The sequence below is a fragment of the Anolis sagrei genome, chromosome 1 (assembly GCF_037176765.1).
Source record: "Anolis sagrei isolate rAnoSag1 chromosome 1, rAnoSag1.mat, whole genome shotgun sequence".
Lineage (NCBI taxonomy): Eukaryota > Metazoa > Chordata > Lepidosauria > Squamata > Dactyloidae > Anolis > Anolis sagrei.
In genome coordinates this window covers 332881211-332897426 of record NC_090021.1, presented here as the reverse complement: position 1 = coordinate 332897426, position 16216 = coordinate 332881211, and the positions used below count along the sequence as shown (strand labels likewise).

Below are 16216 nucleotides of genomic sequence, written 5' to 3'. Positions count from 1 at the left end.
CTTGTTCCTACTTTAAAGTTGCTTCTGACTTATGGTGCTCCAAGGCAAACCTAGCATGGGGGAGAGGGTGTCTGTTTTTGTTTTTTGTGATTTTCAAAATGATCTTAACAGGTTAGAGAGATGATTGGCCAAAACTAACAAAATGAAGTTCAACAGTGACAAATGCAAGATACTCTACTTAGGCAGAAGAAATGAAATGCAAAGATACAGAATGGGGGACGCATGGCTCAAGAGCAGTACATGTGAAAAGGATATTGGAGTCCTCGTGGACAACAAGTTAAACATGAGCCAGCAATGTAATGTGGCGGCAAAAAAAGCCAGTAGGATTTTGGCCTGCATCAATAGGAGTATGTCTACATGCAGGGAAGTCATGCTCCCCATGCTCTATTCTGCATTGGTTAGACCACACCTGGAATACTGTGTCCAGTTCTGGGCACCACAATTGAAGAGAGATATTGACAAGCTGGAATGTGTCCAGAGGAGGGCGACTAAAATGAACAAGGGTCTGGAGAACAAGCCCTATGAGGAGCAGCTTAAAGAGCTGGGCATGTTTATCCTGAAGAAGAGAAGGCTGAGAGGAGACATGATGAGGGCAATGTATAATTATGTGAGGAGAAGTCATAGGGAGGAGGGAACAGGCTTGTTTTCTGCTGCCCTGGAGACTAGGATGCGGAACAATGGCTTCAAACTACAAGAAAGGAGATTCCATCTGAACATGAGGAAGAACGTCCTGACTGTGAGAGCTGTTCAGCAATGGAACTCTCTGCCCCAGAGTGTGATGGAAGCTCCTTTTTTGGAGGCTTTTAACAAGAGGCTGGATGGCCATCTGTCGGGGGTGTTTTGAATGTGACTGTCTTGCTTCTTGGCAGGGGGTTGGACTGAATGGCCTGCGAGGTCTCTTCCAACTTTATGATTCTATGATTTATTCAGGAGACATTTGGCATTGTTTTTTTTCTGAATTAATTTAAGTTGCCCAAGATCACCCAGTGGGTCCTCATGTCTGAGCAATGATTTGGACTCTGGGACTTCCATCAGGCTGAATTATAGCAGAAAGCAGACAAAGCTGAAGAAGGGAAAGACATATCATGTAGTGTCTGATGAGGATATAATTGTAATCATATTTTGTTACAGAACTGGAGATGTTAGGTGTCTTTTGCTCTTTTCTAGCTGAATTTTCTGGGCAAGGAGGTGGGTCATCACTTTGCTGGTGAGAATGAATTGCAGTTTGTGATTCTTTATTAACCTGAGTGTGCAGGACAATGGAGAAATCAGAATATATTATTTTGTTTGCATCCTTTGATTAGGAAAGAGGACTAGGGGGAGAAGGGATGCTTAGGCTGCAGTGTAGATGGCATCTCGGGGCAGAATGATATGGAGCTGAAGTCAAGGTGAAAACAGAGAAGGTTTCGTATGAGGTCCGTGTGGGAAACCTGTCTCATTGAAACAAACAACAGGACTTACTAATGGGTGCTGTTGTGGTTTTTTCTGGCTTTTAATTGCATGATTTCATGCCATTTAAATTTTTTTGCTATATTGTTATTGATGGTTGTTTTAGTCATGGGACATTTTGCTGTTGTTTTGACTAAGCGAAGAAATATTGAGAAATACGTCATCAAAGTTGATCAATGTAATCCATCTAAGGCAAGTGGTAATCAAGTGAGAATCAATTGGGAGCAGCCAAATAACAAAACCAAGCAAATCTTTATACATTATTAGTACAATTCTGTAGATTTCAATCCAAAAGCAGTTGCAGTTGTGTTCAATGCAGCTTGTTCTCAGTTCCTAATCCAGTTTCGGACTGCAGCTTGAACTGCACCAAATATTAACTGCTGAAATAGAATGTATAGAATCTTTAAACAAAGGCCTATTTGGGTTGTTGTAGGTTTTCCGGGCTATATGGCCATGTTCTGGAGGCAATTTTTCTCCTGACGTTTCGCCTGCATCTATGGCAAGCATCCTCAGAGGTAATGAAGTCCTCATTACCTCTGAGGATGCTTGCCATAGATGCAGGCGAAACGTCAGGAGAAAAATTGCCTCCAGAACATGGCCATATAGCCCGGAAAAACCTACAACAACCCAGTGATTCCGCCCATGAAAGCCTTCGACAATACAAAGGCCTATTTCTCTGTCACATTTGAATTCATTTGGAAGAAAGGAACATCACCTCATTTTAATTCTTACCCACCTCTCCTCAAGGCTAAAGGAAGGATACGACAGAATTAAAATACATACATAAAAGCAGAAAACCATTCAAAACACATATATTAAAAGCCATAGACATGAGATTTAAACACATTAAAATGGTTCATATTAATAAAATGACAAATTGAATTTACATACGTGTTGCCTAAATTCTCAGTAATTTAGTGGTATTACTCTAGCTGGAATTAACAAGTCAATCGGTTTCCTTTTGTCCCAGGCCATACTAAGCTGGGAGGTCGGTGCCTCTTCTTCGTCTTTTTCTACCTTATCCTCTTCCTCCTGCTCTTCAACCTCCTCTTCCTTTTTCTCTTCCTCCTCTTCTTACACTGCTTCTCAATTCTCCCATTCTCCCTCCCCTTCTTTTCCGTCTTCCTCCTCTCATTTCTACTCTTCATTCTCATCCTTATCTTCCTTTTCTTTTAAGACGCCCCTTATACTTCCTCCTCCTCCTCTTCTTCTCCCCTTATACTTCTTCCTCTTCCTGCTCTTCCTTTTTCTTCCTTTTTCATCTTATTCCTCTTTTTTCTACTACTTCTCCATTCTCTTCTTCCTCCTCTTCCACTTCTTCATCTTCCTTTTCTTCTAAGTATCTCTATACTTCTTAATTCTCCTCTTCCTCCTCCTCCTCCTTATCTACCTTCTCTTCTTTTGCTTCTTTATTCTCCTGTTCTTTCTCCTCTTTTTCCTCTTCTTTCTCCTCCTCTTTTTCCTCCTTTTCTTCCTTCTTTTCCTCTTCTTCCTTCTCCTCCTTTTATACTTCTTCATTCTCCCGCTATTTTCCTCTTATTATTTTTCCTCTTTCTCTTACATTTTGTCTTCTTTCTCATGTTCTTCCTCCTCCGCCACTTCTTCATCTTACTTTTCTTCTTCATTCTCCTCCTCCTCCTCCTCCTCCTCCTCATCATCATCATCTTCCTTCTCTTTTTTGCTTCTTTATTGACCTGTTCTTCCTCCTCTTCCTCCTCCTCTTCCTTTTAATATACTTCTTCATTTTCCTCTTCTTCCTCTTACTCCTTCTTATACTACCTTCTCCTGCTCTTCCCCTTCCTTCTTCTCTTCTTATACTTCTTCATTCTCCTGTTATTCCTCCTCCTCTTCCCCCCTCTTAATGTTATATTTCTTCTTCTTCTTTCTCGTGTTCCTCCTCCTCCTCCACTTCTTCATTTTCCTTTTCTTCTAAGTCCTTCTTGTTCCTCCTCCTCTTCTACTTCTTCATCTTACTTTTCGTTTAAGTCCCTCCTTATACTCCTTCTTCATTCTCCTCCTCTTTTTATGCTTCTTCATTCTCCTCTTTTTCATCCTCCTCCTCTTCTTATACTTTTTCATTCTCTTCTTCTTCCTCCTTCTCCTTATCTTCCTTCTCCTCTTTTATTGCTTCTTTATTTACCTGTTCTTCCTCCTCTTCTTCCTTCTCTTCCTTCTCCTCCTTTTCTTATACTTCTTCATTCTCCTCTTCTTCCTTCTTATACTACCCTTTTCTGTTCTTCCCCTTCCTTCTCTTCTTATATTTCTTAATTCTCCTGTTATTCCTCCTCTTCTTCTTCTTTTCCCCCCTTTCTGGTATATTTCTTCTTTCTGGTGTTCTTCCTCCTCCACCACTTCTTCGTCTTCCTTTTCTTCTAAGTCCTTCTTGTTCCTCCTCCTCCTCTTCATCTCCTCCTCTTCTTGGATAAAACTCCCCAGAATCCCCACAGCAGCTCTGTCTCCCTTTCCTCCTTTTCTTATACTTCTTCATTCTCCTCTTCTTCCTCTTCCTCCTTCTTATACATCCTTCTCCTGTTCTTCCCCTTCCTTCTCCTCTTCTTAAACTTCTTCACTCTCCTGTTATTCCTCCTCCTCTTCTTCTTTCCCCCTTTCTCTTATATTTCTTCTTCTTTCTCATGTTCTTCCTCCTCCACCACTTCTTCGTCTTCCTTTTCTTCTAAGTCCTTCTTGTTCCTCCTCCTCTTCTTCATCTTACTTTTCTTTTAAGTCCCTCCTTATACTTCTTCTTCCTTCTCCTCCTCCTCTTCCTCCTCTTCTTCCTCCTCTACCTTTCCTTATATTTCTTCATTCTCCTCCTCTTCCTTCCCTTCCTCTTCTTCCTGTTCTTATACTTCTTCATTCTCCTCTTCTTCCTCTTCCTCCTTCTTATACTCCCTTCTCCTGTTCTTCCCTTTCCTTCTCTTCTTATACTTCTTCATTCTCCTGTTATTCCTCCTCCTCTTCTTCTTTTCCCCCTTTCTCTTATATTTCTTCTTCTTCCCCCTGTTCTTCCTCCTCCACCAATTCTTCATCTTCCTTTTCTTCTAAGACCTTCCTTATACTTCTTCCTCCTTCTCCTCCTCCTTCCTCCTCTTCATCTTCTTATACTTCTTCATTCTCTTCTTCTTCCTCCTTCTCCTCATCTTTCTTCCTCCTCCTCCACTTCTTCGTCTTCTTTTTCTTCTAAGTCCTTCTTGTTCCTCCTCCTCCTCTTCATCTCCTCCTCTTCTTGGATAGAACTCCCCAGAATCCCCACAGCAGCTCTGTCTCCTTTTCCTCCTTTTCTTATACTTCTTCATTCTCCTCTTCTTCCTCTTTCTCCTTCTTATACTACCCTTTCCTGTTCTTTCTCAACCTTCCCCTTCATTCTGCAGTTATTCCTCCTCCTCTTCTTTTTCCTCTTTCTGGTATATTTCTTCTTCTTTCTCGTCTTCTCCCCCCCCCCCCCCACTTCTTCGTCTTCCTTTTCTTCTAAGTCCTTCCTCCTCCTCCTCCTCCTCCTCCTCCTCTTCATCTCCTCTTCATCTCCTCCTCTTCTTGGATAGAACTCCCCAGAATCCCCACAGCAGCTCTGTCTCCTTCTCCTCCTCTTCTTATACTTCTTCATTCTCCTCTTCTTCATCTTCCTCCTTCTTATACTACCTTTTCCTGTTCTTCCCCTTCCTTCTCTTCTTATACTTCTTAACTCTCCTGTTATTCCTCCTCCTCTTCTTCTTTCCCCCCTTTCTCTCACATTTCTTCTTCTTTCTGATGTTCTTCCTCCTCCTCCACTTCTTCGTCTTCCTTTTCTTCTAAGTCCTTCTTGTTCCTCCTCCTCTTTTACTTCTTCATTTTACTTTTATTCTAAATTCCTCCTTATACTTCTTCTTCGTTCTCCTTTTCTTCTTCTTCCTCCTCATCTTCCTTCTCCTCTTTTTTGCTTCTTTATTCACCAGTTCTTCCTCCTCTTCTTCCTCCTCTTCCTCTTCTTATAGTTCTTCATTCTCCTCTTCCTCTTCAACTTCTTAATCTTACTTTTCTTCTAAGTCCCTCCTTATACTTCTCCTCTTCTTCCTCCTCCTCCTCATCTTCCGTCTCATCTTCACCTGTTCTTCCTCCTCTTCTTCTTATAGTTCTTTATTCTCTTCTTCCTCTTCCTCCTTCTTATACTACCTTTTCCTGTTCTTCCCATTCCTTCTCTTCTTATACTTCTTCATTCTCCTGTTATTCCTCCTTCTCGTAAATTTCTTCTTCTTTCTCGTGTTCTTCCACCTCCACCACTTCTTCGTCTTCCTTTTCTTCTAAGTCCTTCTTGTTCCTCCTCCTTGGATAGCACTCCCCAGAACCTCCACAGCAGCTCTATCTCCTTGTGGGGTGGTATGGGAGTTGCCTTCCCCAAAGGGCTGGGCGGGAAGAGGGTGGTGTTGGTGTTGGTGTTGCCCTCTTCCCCTTGGGGTCCCCTCCTGTCTGACTGTGCCTTGGCTTCCTTCCCTCGCAGGCTGCAGCAGGCTTCCTTGTGTTCGTCGGGGGCGTCGGGGGCGGGCCGGGCGGCGCTGGCCTCGGAGGAGGAGAGTGCCGGGGAGCCGCTCCTGGGCTCGGCCTCCAGCCCTGCCGCCAGCCTCTCCAGCAAAGCCGCCGCCTCCTCCGCCATCTCCATCACCTCCAGCGACAGCGAGTGCGACCTGTGAAGAAGGGGAAGGAGGAGGAGGAGAAGAGAGGACCAGGAGGAGGAAGAGATCCCCAGATCCTCCTCCTCCGACCTGGGTCCGGTGCCTTCCTGATGACCGCTGGGCTGTTTCAGGGCTGGAGGAGGACTATCCAAAGCAAAGTGCCCTCAAAACTCACTCAACAATCCCAAAAACTTTATAGGGAATGAGAGGGAAAGAGTTCAGGGCTGGAGGAGGACTATCCATGGCAAAGTGCCCCCAAAACTCACTCAAAAATCCCCAAAACTGTATGTGGAATGAGAGGGAAAGAGAGAGACATCTCCTTGCCTTTCTTGCCCTTCGAACCAGAAGAAGATTCCATCTGAACATTAGGAAGAACTTCCTGACTGTGAGAGCCGTTCAGCAGTGGAACTCTCTGCCTCGGAGTGTGGTCGAGGCTCCTTCTTTGGAAGCTTTTAAACAGAGGTTGGATGGCCATCTGTCCGGGGTGCTTTGAATGCAATTTTACTGCTTCTTGGCAGAATGGGGTTGGACTGGATGTCCCATGAGGTCTCTTCCAACTCTAGGATTCTATGATCAGATGCCTCCAAACAGGACAAAAACCCACCCACAAACTAAAAACCCAGGAGGAGAAGAGGCCACCAAAGGCGAAAGTGGCTCCCCAAAACTCATAACTTCCTTGGGATTGAGAAAAAAGGACTCTTTGCTGCTCTTCAAACCAGAATTTACTATGAAAACAGAACATAATCACTAACAGAATGATATTTTTTGTGTGTGTATCAGGAGCCACTTGAGAAACTGCAAGTCGCTTCTGGTATGAGAGAATTGGACGTCTGCAAGGATGTTGCCCAGGGGACACCAGGATGTTTGGATGTTTTACGATCCTTGTGGGAGGCTTCTCTCGTGTCCCCGCATGGGGAGCTGGAGCTGACAGGGGGAGCTCATCCCCAGTTTTGAACTTCCGACCTATCAGTCCGACCTGTCAGTTTAACCCATTGCAGGGGCTCCTAACAGAATGAAATAACAGCAAGACTTGGGGGAGAAAACAAATGAAAAGCCCATTCTACTGCCTATCATAACACAAACATGGAAATTTCCAGTTGGAAAGCCGCTGGGTGTTCTTTCTGTTTGTTTGTTTATTTGTCATAATTTGGTTTGACTTCCAGAAGGTTTTTTTTAATATATATGTATGTATAAATATATAAATATATAAATATTCTATATAATGTTTATTGACTTATTTAAAGAATTCTCTTGTCAGTAGGGTCGTTTTGATTTGATTACCATTATTACTATGATTTATTATTATTATTATTATTATTATTATTATTATTATTATTATGGGACTTGAGGCCTGTGTGCACACTTTCTTCCTCCCTCCCTCCCTTCCTTTTTTTTCAATGGAGCATGTGCAGAGGACCAAGTATTGTACAGGGAGGGAGGGCAGCCAGAACACAAGAAAAACTCAAGGAAAAACAACAACAACAGTTTCCATGTAATAAACAATGTTGAGTGAGCGAAACTAAGTCTCTCTTTCCATTGTTTGGTGTTTGGTTTTATATATATACATATATATAAATCTTAACCTTGGGAAGAATTGGAGTTGTTTATTTATTGTGTTGTCCAAGGATTTCATGGCCAAAATCACTGAGTTTTTGTGAGTTTTCCGGGCTGTATGGCCATGTTCTAGAGGCATTCTCTCCTGACATTTCAACTGCATCTATGGCAAGCATCTTCACTACCTCTGAGGATGCTTGCCATAGATGCAGGCGAAACGTCAGGAGAGAATGCCTCTAGAACATGGCCATATAGCCCGAATAAACCTACAACAACCCACTGTTTATTTATTGTGTTGTCCAAGGCTTTCGTGACCAGAATCACTAAGTTTTTGTGAGTTTTCCGGGCTGTATGGCCATGCTCCAGAAGCATTCTCTCCTGACATTTCGCCCACATCTATGGCAGGCATCCCCAGAGGTTTTGAGGTCTGTTAGTAACTAGACAAGGGAGATTTATATATCTGTGGAAGGTCCAGTGTGGAAGAAATACCTCATGTCTGTTGGATGTTGCAATTAATCACTTTGATTAGCATTGCAAAGCCTTGCAGCTTCAAGGCCTGGCAAATGCTGGACCGCTCTAACAACCACCATGTCAGACTACACAAAGAAGCCACTGAAATCCACAAGCCTGTGGAGAATGTCAACAAAAAAGGATTGTGGCGCAGCTGGCTGAGTGTCAGCTGCATTAAGATCACTCTGACCAAAGGTCATGAGTTCGAAGCCAGCCCAGGTTGGAGTGGGTTTCCAACCATTGTGTAGCCTGTTGTCAACCTTTGCAACCCGAAAGACAGTTGCATCTGTCAAGTAGGAAAATTAGGTACCACCTTAAAGTGTGGGGAGGCTAAATTAACTAATTTATGAGGCCATAAAAAAGACTCCAGCAAGCACTCCAACAAAAAGCAAGCAGGGAATGGGGAAGTACTTCATCAGCGTCGCAGATGTACAATGAAAGCGACAGCTCCCCTGGTGGCCAGAAAAAGTTAAATAGCCTCTGTCTATGTCTGTCAGCCCTAGCTTCTGCCAACCTAGCAGTTCGAAAACATGCAAATGTGAGTAGATCAATAGGTACCGCTCCGGCGGGAAGGTAACGGCGCTCCATGCAGTCATGCCGGCCACATGACCTTGGAGGTGTCTACGGACAACGCTGGCTCTTTGGCTTAGAAATGGAGATGAGCACCACACCCCAGAGTCAGACATGACTGGACTTAATGTCAGGGGACTACCTTTACCTTTTTATGTCTGTATATGTTGTATGTCAAAATTGGCATTTAATGTTTGCCATATATGTGTACACTGTAATCCGCCCTGAGTCCCCTGCCGAGTGAGAAGGGCGAAATATAAAAGCTGCAAATAAATAAATAGTAGGAAACCATGAAAACAAACGAAATTTGGCTACCAGTACTTTAAAAAACTCAAAAATCAGGACAGTGAATAAAGAATAACACCCTGAAAATGGGAATTCCAGACATGAAACAACCAGGGCCAGCTAACACCTCCCAACAAAGGATTTGCCCAGGCAGGAATGAGCCAGGCCTTGAAGCTCCTCACAACCTCTGAGGATGCCTGCCATAGATGCAGGCAAAATGTCAGAAGAGAATGCTTCTAGAACATGGGCATATAGCCTGAATAACCTACAACAACTCAGTGATTTCGGCCATTCAACTCCCTTGCTTCGTTTCCAATATTAGTCACAACCTCTGAGGATGCCTGCCATAGATGTGGGCGAAACGTCAGGAGAGAATGCTTCTGGAACATGGCCATACAGTCTGGAAAACTCACAGAGTGCATCTGGTAATCAGATAAGATCAGCAAAATCCACTCCAGTGGATGAAAAATGAAATGGCCTTTAAAACTGAAGGGTGGTTTCCAACCTCTGATGGTCAGTGTTCAGTTTTGTCCAGCTCTCAGTCCATTTCAATGGGCAGGAGCCTGGTTTAAGCAAAACCTTGGTGAGATACCATTTGTGGAACTGGTTTCCAAAAGGTACCAAATCCACCTCAACAAATTTCACAGGAACTGATGTTTACAAATGTCTATCACAGACATTTTACCCTTTATTATAGAAATATTTAAGAAACAAATCTGGATCGGTGTTGCACTCCAGGCCTAGAAATACCTATGACCACCGCACCACACAAGAGCCCAGGAATATAAGCAAACAGTTTATTGTAAAACATATTAAAAAGCGGATTAAAAAAGCAGGAATAAGAAAGGAAGATATATAATCCAAAAAGTTTTTGCAACAGGTGATAAGCAAACAATAATCCAAATGTCTCATAAAGTTCCAGAGGTGACAAAATCCAGGAACAGCCAGAAACCACAGGTAAAGCATAAGTTCACAAGCAAGAAGGTATAACTAGTAAAAACCTGAACTGGAGTACATGAACAGGAACATAGAAATCTTCTAGGATATTAAAATTGAACCAAGAATAAGAGAACTCAAATTATCTTCTTACTCTTAATGCAGGTTGCCTGAACTGCCCTTAGGGTAAACAGCTTATTGTTTAATAGACACCCATGAAAGCATTATGTCTCCCTTGAATTTTCTCTATAACTTTCCCACATAATCTCTCAGACCAACATAATCTATTTTGGCTCTGATTTGTAAATGATTAGTAGCTACAGCTGGTTTCTGCTGGGAACCCTCAGCTCTTCACTCACTTCCTTATCTGCTGTTGCTACTTCTGGCTCATCTGACTGGCCTTATGGCCCTGCACTTTCTGAGCCAGTTTCTTCACAAAGAGAACCATTATTTCCCAGATATGAATTTCCCAGACTTGAGAGCCCAGCACTTTGTGTCACAGGAAAACCCACAATCCTCTCTAAATCACCAGTTAAACCATCAGTCTCTGGCTGATCTACAACAATCAGTACCTCTTGGAAACAAATCCTACATTTAGAGTCATAAGCTTGTCCTTCATTTTGTTTAAAAATAGAGACATTTGAGTCGTCTCTGGGCTGAGAGGTGCAGTATATAAATATAGTAAATAATAAATAAATACATTTTATGGGATCTTTTATATTTGACATACTCAGGGCCTGAGCAAACTGTACCTATTCTGTAACATCAATACAATTTGACACCACTTTCACTGCCATGGCTCAGTGCTATGGAATCCTGTGAATTGCAGTTTCTTCGGGCACCAGGACTCTTTGGCAGAGAAGGCTGGAGACCTTGTAAAACTACAACTCCCACAAATCCATAGCATTGAACCAGGCAGTTAAGTGGTGTCAAATTGAATTAATTCTACAATGTGAATGCAGCCTTAATCTTGCTTTCTCTCTGGGATTCCTGCTTCAGAATTGGGGGAAATGGATTGGAGAAAATGTCTTTTTGTGTGTGTGTGTGTGTCATGGTTGTGTACAAGAAGGTAAGTCAAAATGGGTGAAAGAAGTCAAGAAGAAGGAAGGAGAAATAGAGAAGGAAACACAGCAAAGAAATAAAGAACAACATTGAAATAGAAAAGAAAGAACAATCTATTGCAACTATACTTGTCAGTAAACATGCTTAGCGGTTTGAACTTTGGATCACTGGCCAACACACATTTGGGTGCCTCAAATGTTAGACCCGTTTCTGGGTATATTTGATCTGCTGATTCCAAAAATATAATAATAATAACAATAACAACAACAACACTTTATATTCTGCCCTTCTCACCCCGAAGGGGACTAAGGGCAGATCACAAGTACACATACATGGCAAACATTCAATGCCATTCGTATAGACAGTACACGGAGAGAACAGAAGGAGGTGTTGTTTCGATGCCATGGACAGTTGGGCACAAGTCCTCAGGAGGTATTGTCACTCCATCCTCTATGATGAAGAGCCGTCAGGACTTCCTCATTCCAGCATTTTCTGATCTTTTCCTTTATGGCATTTGTAACGAAGTATGTATTATAAATCACGCTTTTCCCACTCCTGCCAACACTGCTTTTTCCCCTGGCTCCCAAAATGACTGTTTGATACGAGGTTTTCTGTAGTACCAAGATGTTAAAAATGCTGGAACTATCACAAAGCTAGTTGATGGAAAGATGTACAATGGAGACCTTTTTGAAAGTTAAATAGAAAAAGATTTATTTATAAAAACAGACAACTAACGACTTCTGAGAGGTACAAAAAGCGTGACTTGTTACAAAAGTACTTCCGCTTGATGGTTGCTTGAATAAGTTTCTTCACTTACTTACAGACAGAGATAACCAAACAGATCTAACTGCTGGTTACAAAAACCCTTACTCTACTTCAGAGAAATAGTAATGAGTTCTGACTAACCTATCCTAGGTAGTCCCCTGGGTTATTAACAAACTCTTCCCTAGAGTTCTTCCTGCTAACTAACCCAGACTAGAGAGATAATCTCTTATTCTAACTCTCACAAGAAATCAGATTGCTGCCTGACCTTTTTCCTGTCAGTTCACAGCACTGTCTGACACAGACACTCTCTCCCTGAAAACCCAGTTTCAAAAACCCTTCTTCACACACCACTTCCCAGTTCTCAACTCCACTGAAGCTGAAATCTTTTCCCTCCTAAGACTTAGTTCCTCCTATCTGCTCTGGCCAATCCTAGGAGACTCCAAACTCCTCCCCTCTTCTAACTATCCTCACCCAAGATGGCTGCTTCCCTGGCTTCCACTCCCAAAATGGAGGATTGCTATACAGTTATCCAGGCTTCCTTTCAGGCATACTAGGTAAGATTCACTACAGCGTTGTAATACACCTCCCCTGCTTTAGCGGTACCTAATTTCTCTAATTACAGCTAAAGCTGTTTTCGAACTGCTTAGGTAAACAGTGAGCAGGGCTGATGGTTGGCCACTCACGCCCACCCGGGGCTTTGAACTTGCAACCTTTCGATTGATAGATCTTATCGTTGCTGATGATTTACCAACTGTGCTAAACCTTCAGCCAGCAGTTATCCCTTATCAGTTCTAGTTTTTATGATACGAAGCAAACCCTATATACCAACCTTCATTTGCTTACCCATAGAAAACCATAATAACCATACCTAAGAAACTAGAGCTGATGCAGCCTATCCAATGCAATTTTCTGTATTAGCACCCCAAATAGCCCCAGGAATAGGCCTAAAAGCCAAGACACCAAGAATTGTTTTTGTTGGGCTGTATGATGGAGAATCCAAAACTCCAGTGAACCAGAAAAACAATTCTCTACCCACCATTGACTTGGGAAAACCCCCCACATTTTCTTTCCTTTCCTTTCTTCCTTTTCCTTCCTCTCTCCTGAGGCGCTCAGAGGCGCTTGCACCGCTTAGCTGGGTTTTATCCCTCATCCTCCTCTAACTCTGAGGTTTTGTGAAAGAAATCAAATGCCATCTTCGTCTGGAGAGCCTGCTAAGCTCCTTTCGGGTGTGTGTGTGTTTATTTTTCCCTTTTCCCTAGCCGAGAGGATTTTACAATATTATACCATTTGAACACTGATCTTTAAATCACTTGAGCTGTGCTTTTTCGGCCTCGTTTTTTATGTCCTCAGAGATTCGCCTCCTAGAATAAGCTGATTGTGCCTTTGCCCCTGGCATCTTTCAAGCAGGAGAAGGAAGGAAGCAGGGAAAAGAAAGAGAGAGTGAAAGGCATCCGTACCAGGGTCCTTCGGAGTAGTAACTATCAATAAACCCCTTGCATTGGCTGCCCCATATATCCATAAATCCCATATACTCATTTTGTTTAGGATTAAGTTCATTTAATTCTAATATAATTCGAATATGGGTAGGCACACGTTGGACTGGGCTTCACTCATGTTCTCCCACAGCCTTTGGAGGTGAGATCTTTTGTTGTTCTTGTTGTTGTTGTTATAAATAATAAATAATAATAAAACTTTATTTATATACCGCTCCATCTCCCCGAGGGGACTCAGAGTGGTTCCCAGGTAACATCACAAAACATACAAAGTTGTTGTTACGTTTTATTAAATATCTTAAATACATAAACCCCATAACTGATTGAAAATACAGAATATTCCAGAAGTCACCATAAACACAGGGAATATGGGAAATTGCAGCTCAATGTCGCTTTATTTACACATTCATTACATAATATCTGCTTGTATATCTGAAAATATAAACACATTAAAATACATTCTATACACACAATGAAAGCAAATATATGTTTGTGTGTGTGTGGCTGGGGTGTCCACATACTATTGGAAAATTCCAGTGCACCATAACCTTATTGCAAAGGTAAAAATGATATCTCCTCCATTTGGCAAAATGCGTATCTCCCTGAACATAGAGATTACCTGAAACCCACTAGTCAAAAGAAAAGTATGACCTTGTTAGAAGTCGACCCTTGATTCAAGAAGGTTCTTTGAGGTGCTGGAGTGATATAAGGAGGAGGTTCACAGGAGAGGCACCCAACTTCTAGGAGTGCCTCCAATGCACTCTGGGTGTGTGTTGGGTACCCCAGATGGAGGGACCATCATCCTGCTGGTAAGTGCCGGGGACCCTTCCAGCCATGCCACCTCGTAGTTGCCATGTTATCTGATGGCACATGCCATTCATGGGGTCCCCATTCTTCCCCTTTAGAAGCAGCCAGGGTGGAGGGTGCTCACGTCCTCTTCAGCAGTGCATCTGAGAAGAGTGTCCAGAAGAGTCTGCTTCCTGGCCTCCAAGCTTTCTTTCTGCTGCCACCTGACGCCTCCCAGCCTCTCTCCAACCCTCAAGGATGATCACCTCATATTGTGGTGGCAACAGATGATAATCCATGCAGGTAGCATTGTGCCATCCAATTCCCCCCACTTCCCTCATGTGCTGAGGGGGATGAGGACCAGCTAACTGCACACACTGGTGAAGTTCTGCATCCCAGAACCCATGGGATGGGCTGTGGGAAGAAGGTGTATACAAGTGCCTGGCACAGGAAAGGGAGGGCAGCCATGCTAAGTCACCATGGTGGTGCTTGGTGTGAATGGCATGCTACCGTGGGATGTGTAGTTCCTGCTGAATATTGACATTCTTTCCTTTTCCTCTTCAGTGCACAATGTTGAGCAGCACATGGATGCCATGGAGTGGGAGCTCCAACAGATGAATGAGACCTTCAAGGAACTCCTGGAGCACCTCTCACCCCAGCCCTCCCTCAGTAGGGTTCCTTGGTGCTTCCTTCCTCCAAAGACTAGGAATAGTCCATTTTATATGCTTGTTTTGTTATAATACAAGTATTTCTTCTTACACAATAAGAAGCGTGGTGTCTTTTTTTCTGTATATAAGTGCAAGGTGGAGGGTGGAGTTTCAGGGCATGCTCAGATTGACTATTTAATGTGGTCTGAAGGCAGTTTGAAAAGATGCATGGTGAGAATGCATGCAGGATTACAAATTAGAGGCTCTAAACTGAGGTAAGCAAAGTCTGGGGATATTCCAAAATAGGATCCTCTCGCAGTAAGTGGTCAGTGTAGATCAGGCAAGGGCAAATGTTCTAACTTGGGGGCCACATGGGCAGGCTGGGAGGGAAGGGGTTCTCCCCAAGCCCCCTCTCTGCCCTTTCCTCCCCTTCCTCTTCTCTTTTGGAGGCAGAAAGGGAAGGGAAGACAGGAAATGTTTGGATCCCAAAGGGGCTGGTCTTGGTCAGGATGAGATAGTGGACAGGAGAGAAAAGGTGTATCCATTAGACCCTGTCTTGCCTACTCCTGATATATAATCCTACACTCCTAGCATTGGAAGAGACCCCAAGGGCGATCCAGTACAACCCCCTGCCATGCAGGAAGGCACAATCAAAGCACTCCCGATAGACAGCCTCTGCAGAAAAGCCTTCCAAGAAGGAGACTCCATCACACTCCCAGGCAGACTACGCCACTCTCCAGGAAGTTCTTCCTAATCTTTTCAGTCGAATCTCTTTCCCTGCCATTGGAAACCGTTTCTCCCTTGTGCCCTGGTACCTAGAGCAGCCGAAAGTCAGTTTTCCCCCTTCTCCTCAATGGGACACCCTCTTAAATCTTGAAACATGGTCCTCATGTTCCCTCTCTACCTTCTCTTCTCCCAGCAAAACATCCCTCAGGAGGAAGAGAGGAAGGAAAGAGAGAAGGAAGAAAGGAAGAAGGGGAGGAAGAGAAGGATGGAAGGAAGGGTGGAAGGTGATGAAGGAAAAGGGGGAGGGAGGGAGAGAAGGAGGAAGGAAAGAGAGAAGGAAGGAAGGATGAAAGGGTGGAAGGAAAGCAAGGAGGGAGAGAGGAAGAAAGAAAGAGGGAGAGAAGGAACGGAGGGAGAGAAGGGGGAAGGAAAGAGAGAAGGAAGGATAGGATAGGATAGGATAGGATAGGATAGGATAGGATAGGATAGGATAGGATAGGATGGTGAGAGAGAGGAGGACCTGAGAAAAGAGCCCAAGGAGTCGCATCTGGCCCCCAGGCCTGGGTTAACTCATACCTAGAATCATAGAGTTGAAAGAGACCTCGTGGGCCATCCAGTCCAACCCCCTGCCAAGAAGCACGAAAATTGCATTCAAAGCACCCCCGAAAGATGGCCATCCAGCCTCTGTTTAAAAGCCTCCAAAGAAGGAGCCTCCACCACACTCCAGGGTAGAGAGTTCCACTGCTGAAAAGCTCTCACAGTCAGGAAGTTCTTCCTCATGTTCAGA

At 43.5% G+C, this 16216-nt stretch overlaps 1 protein-coding gene across 2 annotated transcripts in view; it reads left to right on the top strand.

Moving 5' to 3' along the window:
* The window catches only part of SIX6 (SIX homeobox 6), a 32355-nt gene extending 17707 nt beyond the window's left edge, over positions 1 to 14648 (top strand). Inside the window, exon 2 of one of the 2 annotated variants that reach the window (XM_060754041.2) lies at positions 14621 to 14648. In XM_060754041.2, the coding sequence (XP_060610024.1) occupies positions 14621 to 14633 (13 nt within the window). In that variant the 3' untranslated portion in view covers positions 14634 to 14648. Of the gene's footprint in view, positions 1 to 5923; positions 7615 to 14620 lie in introns of those variants that run through there. The other variant, XM_060754050.2, reaches the window with a different exon arrangement.
* Positions 14649 to 16216: the final 1568 nt, after the last annotated feature.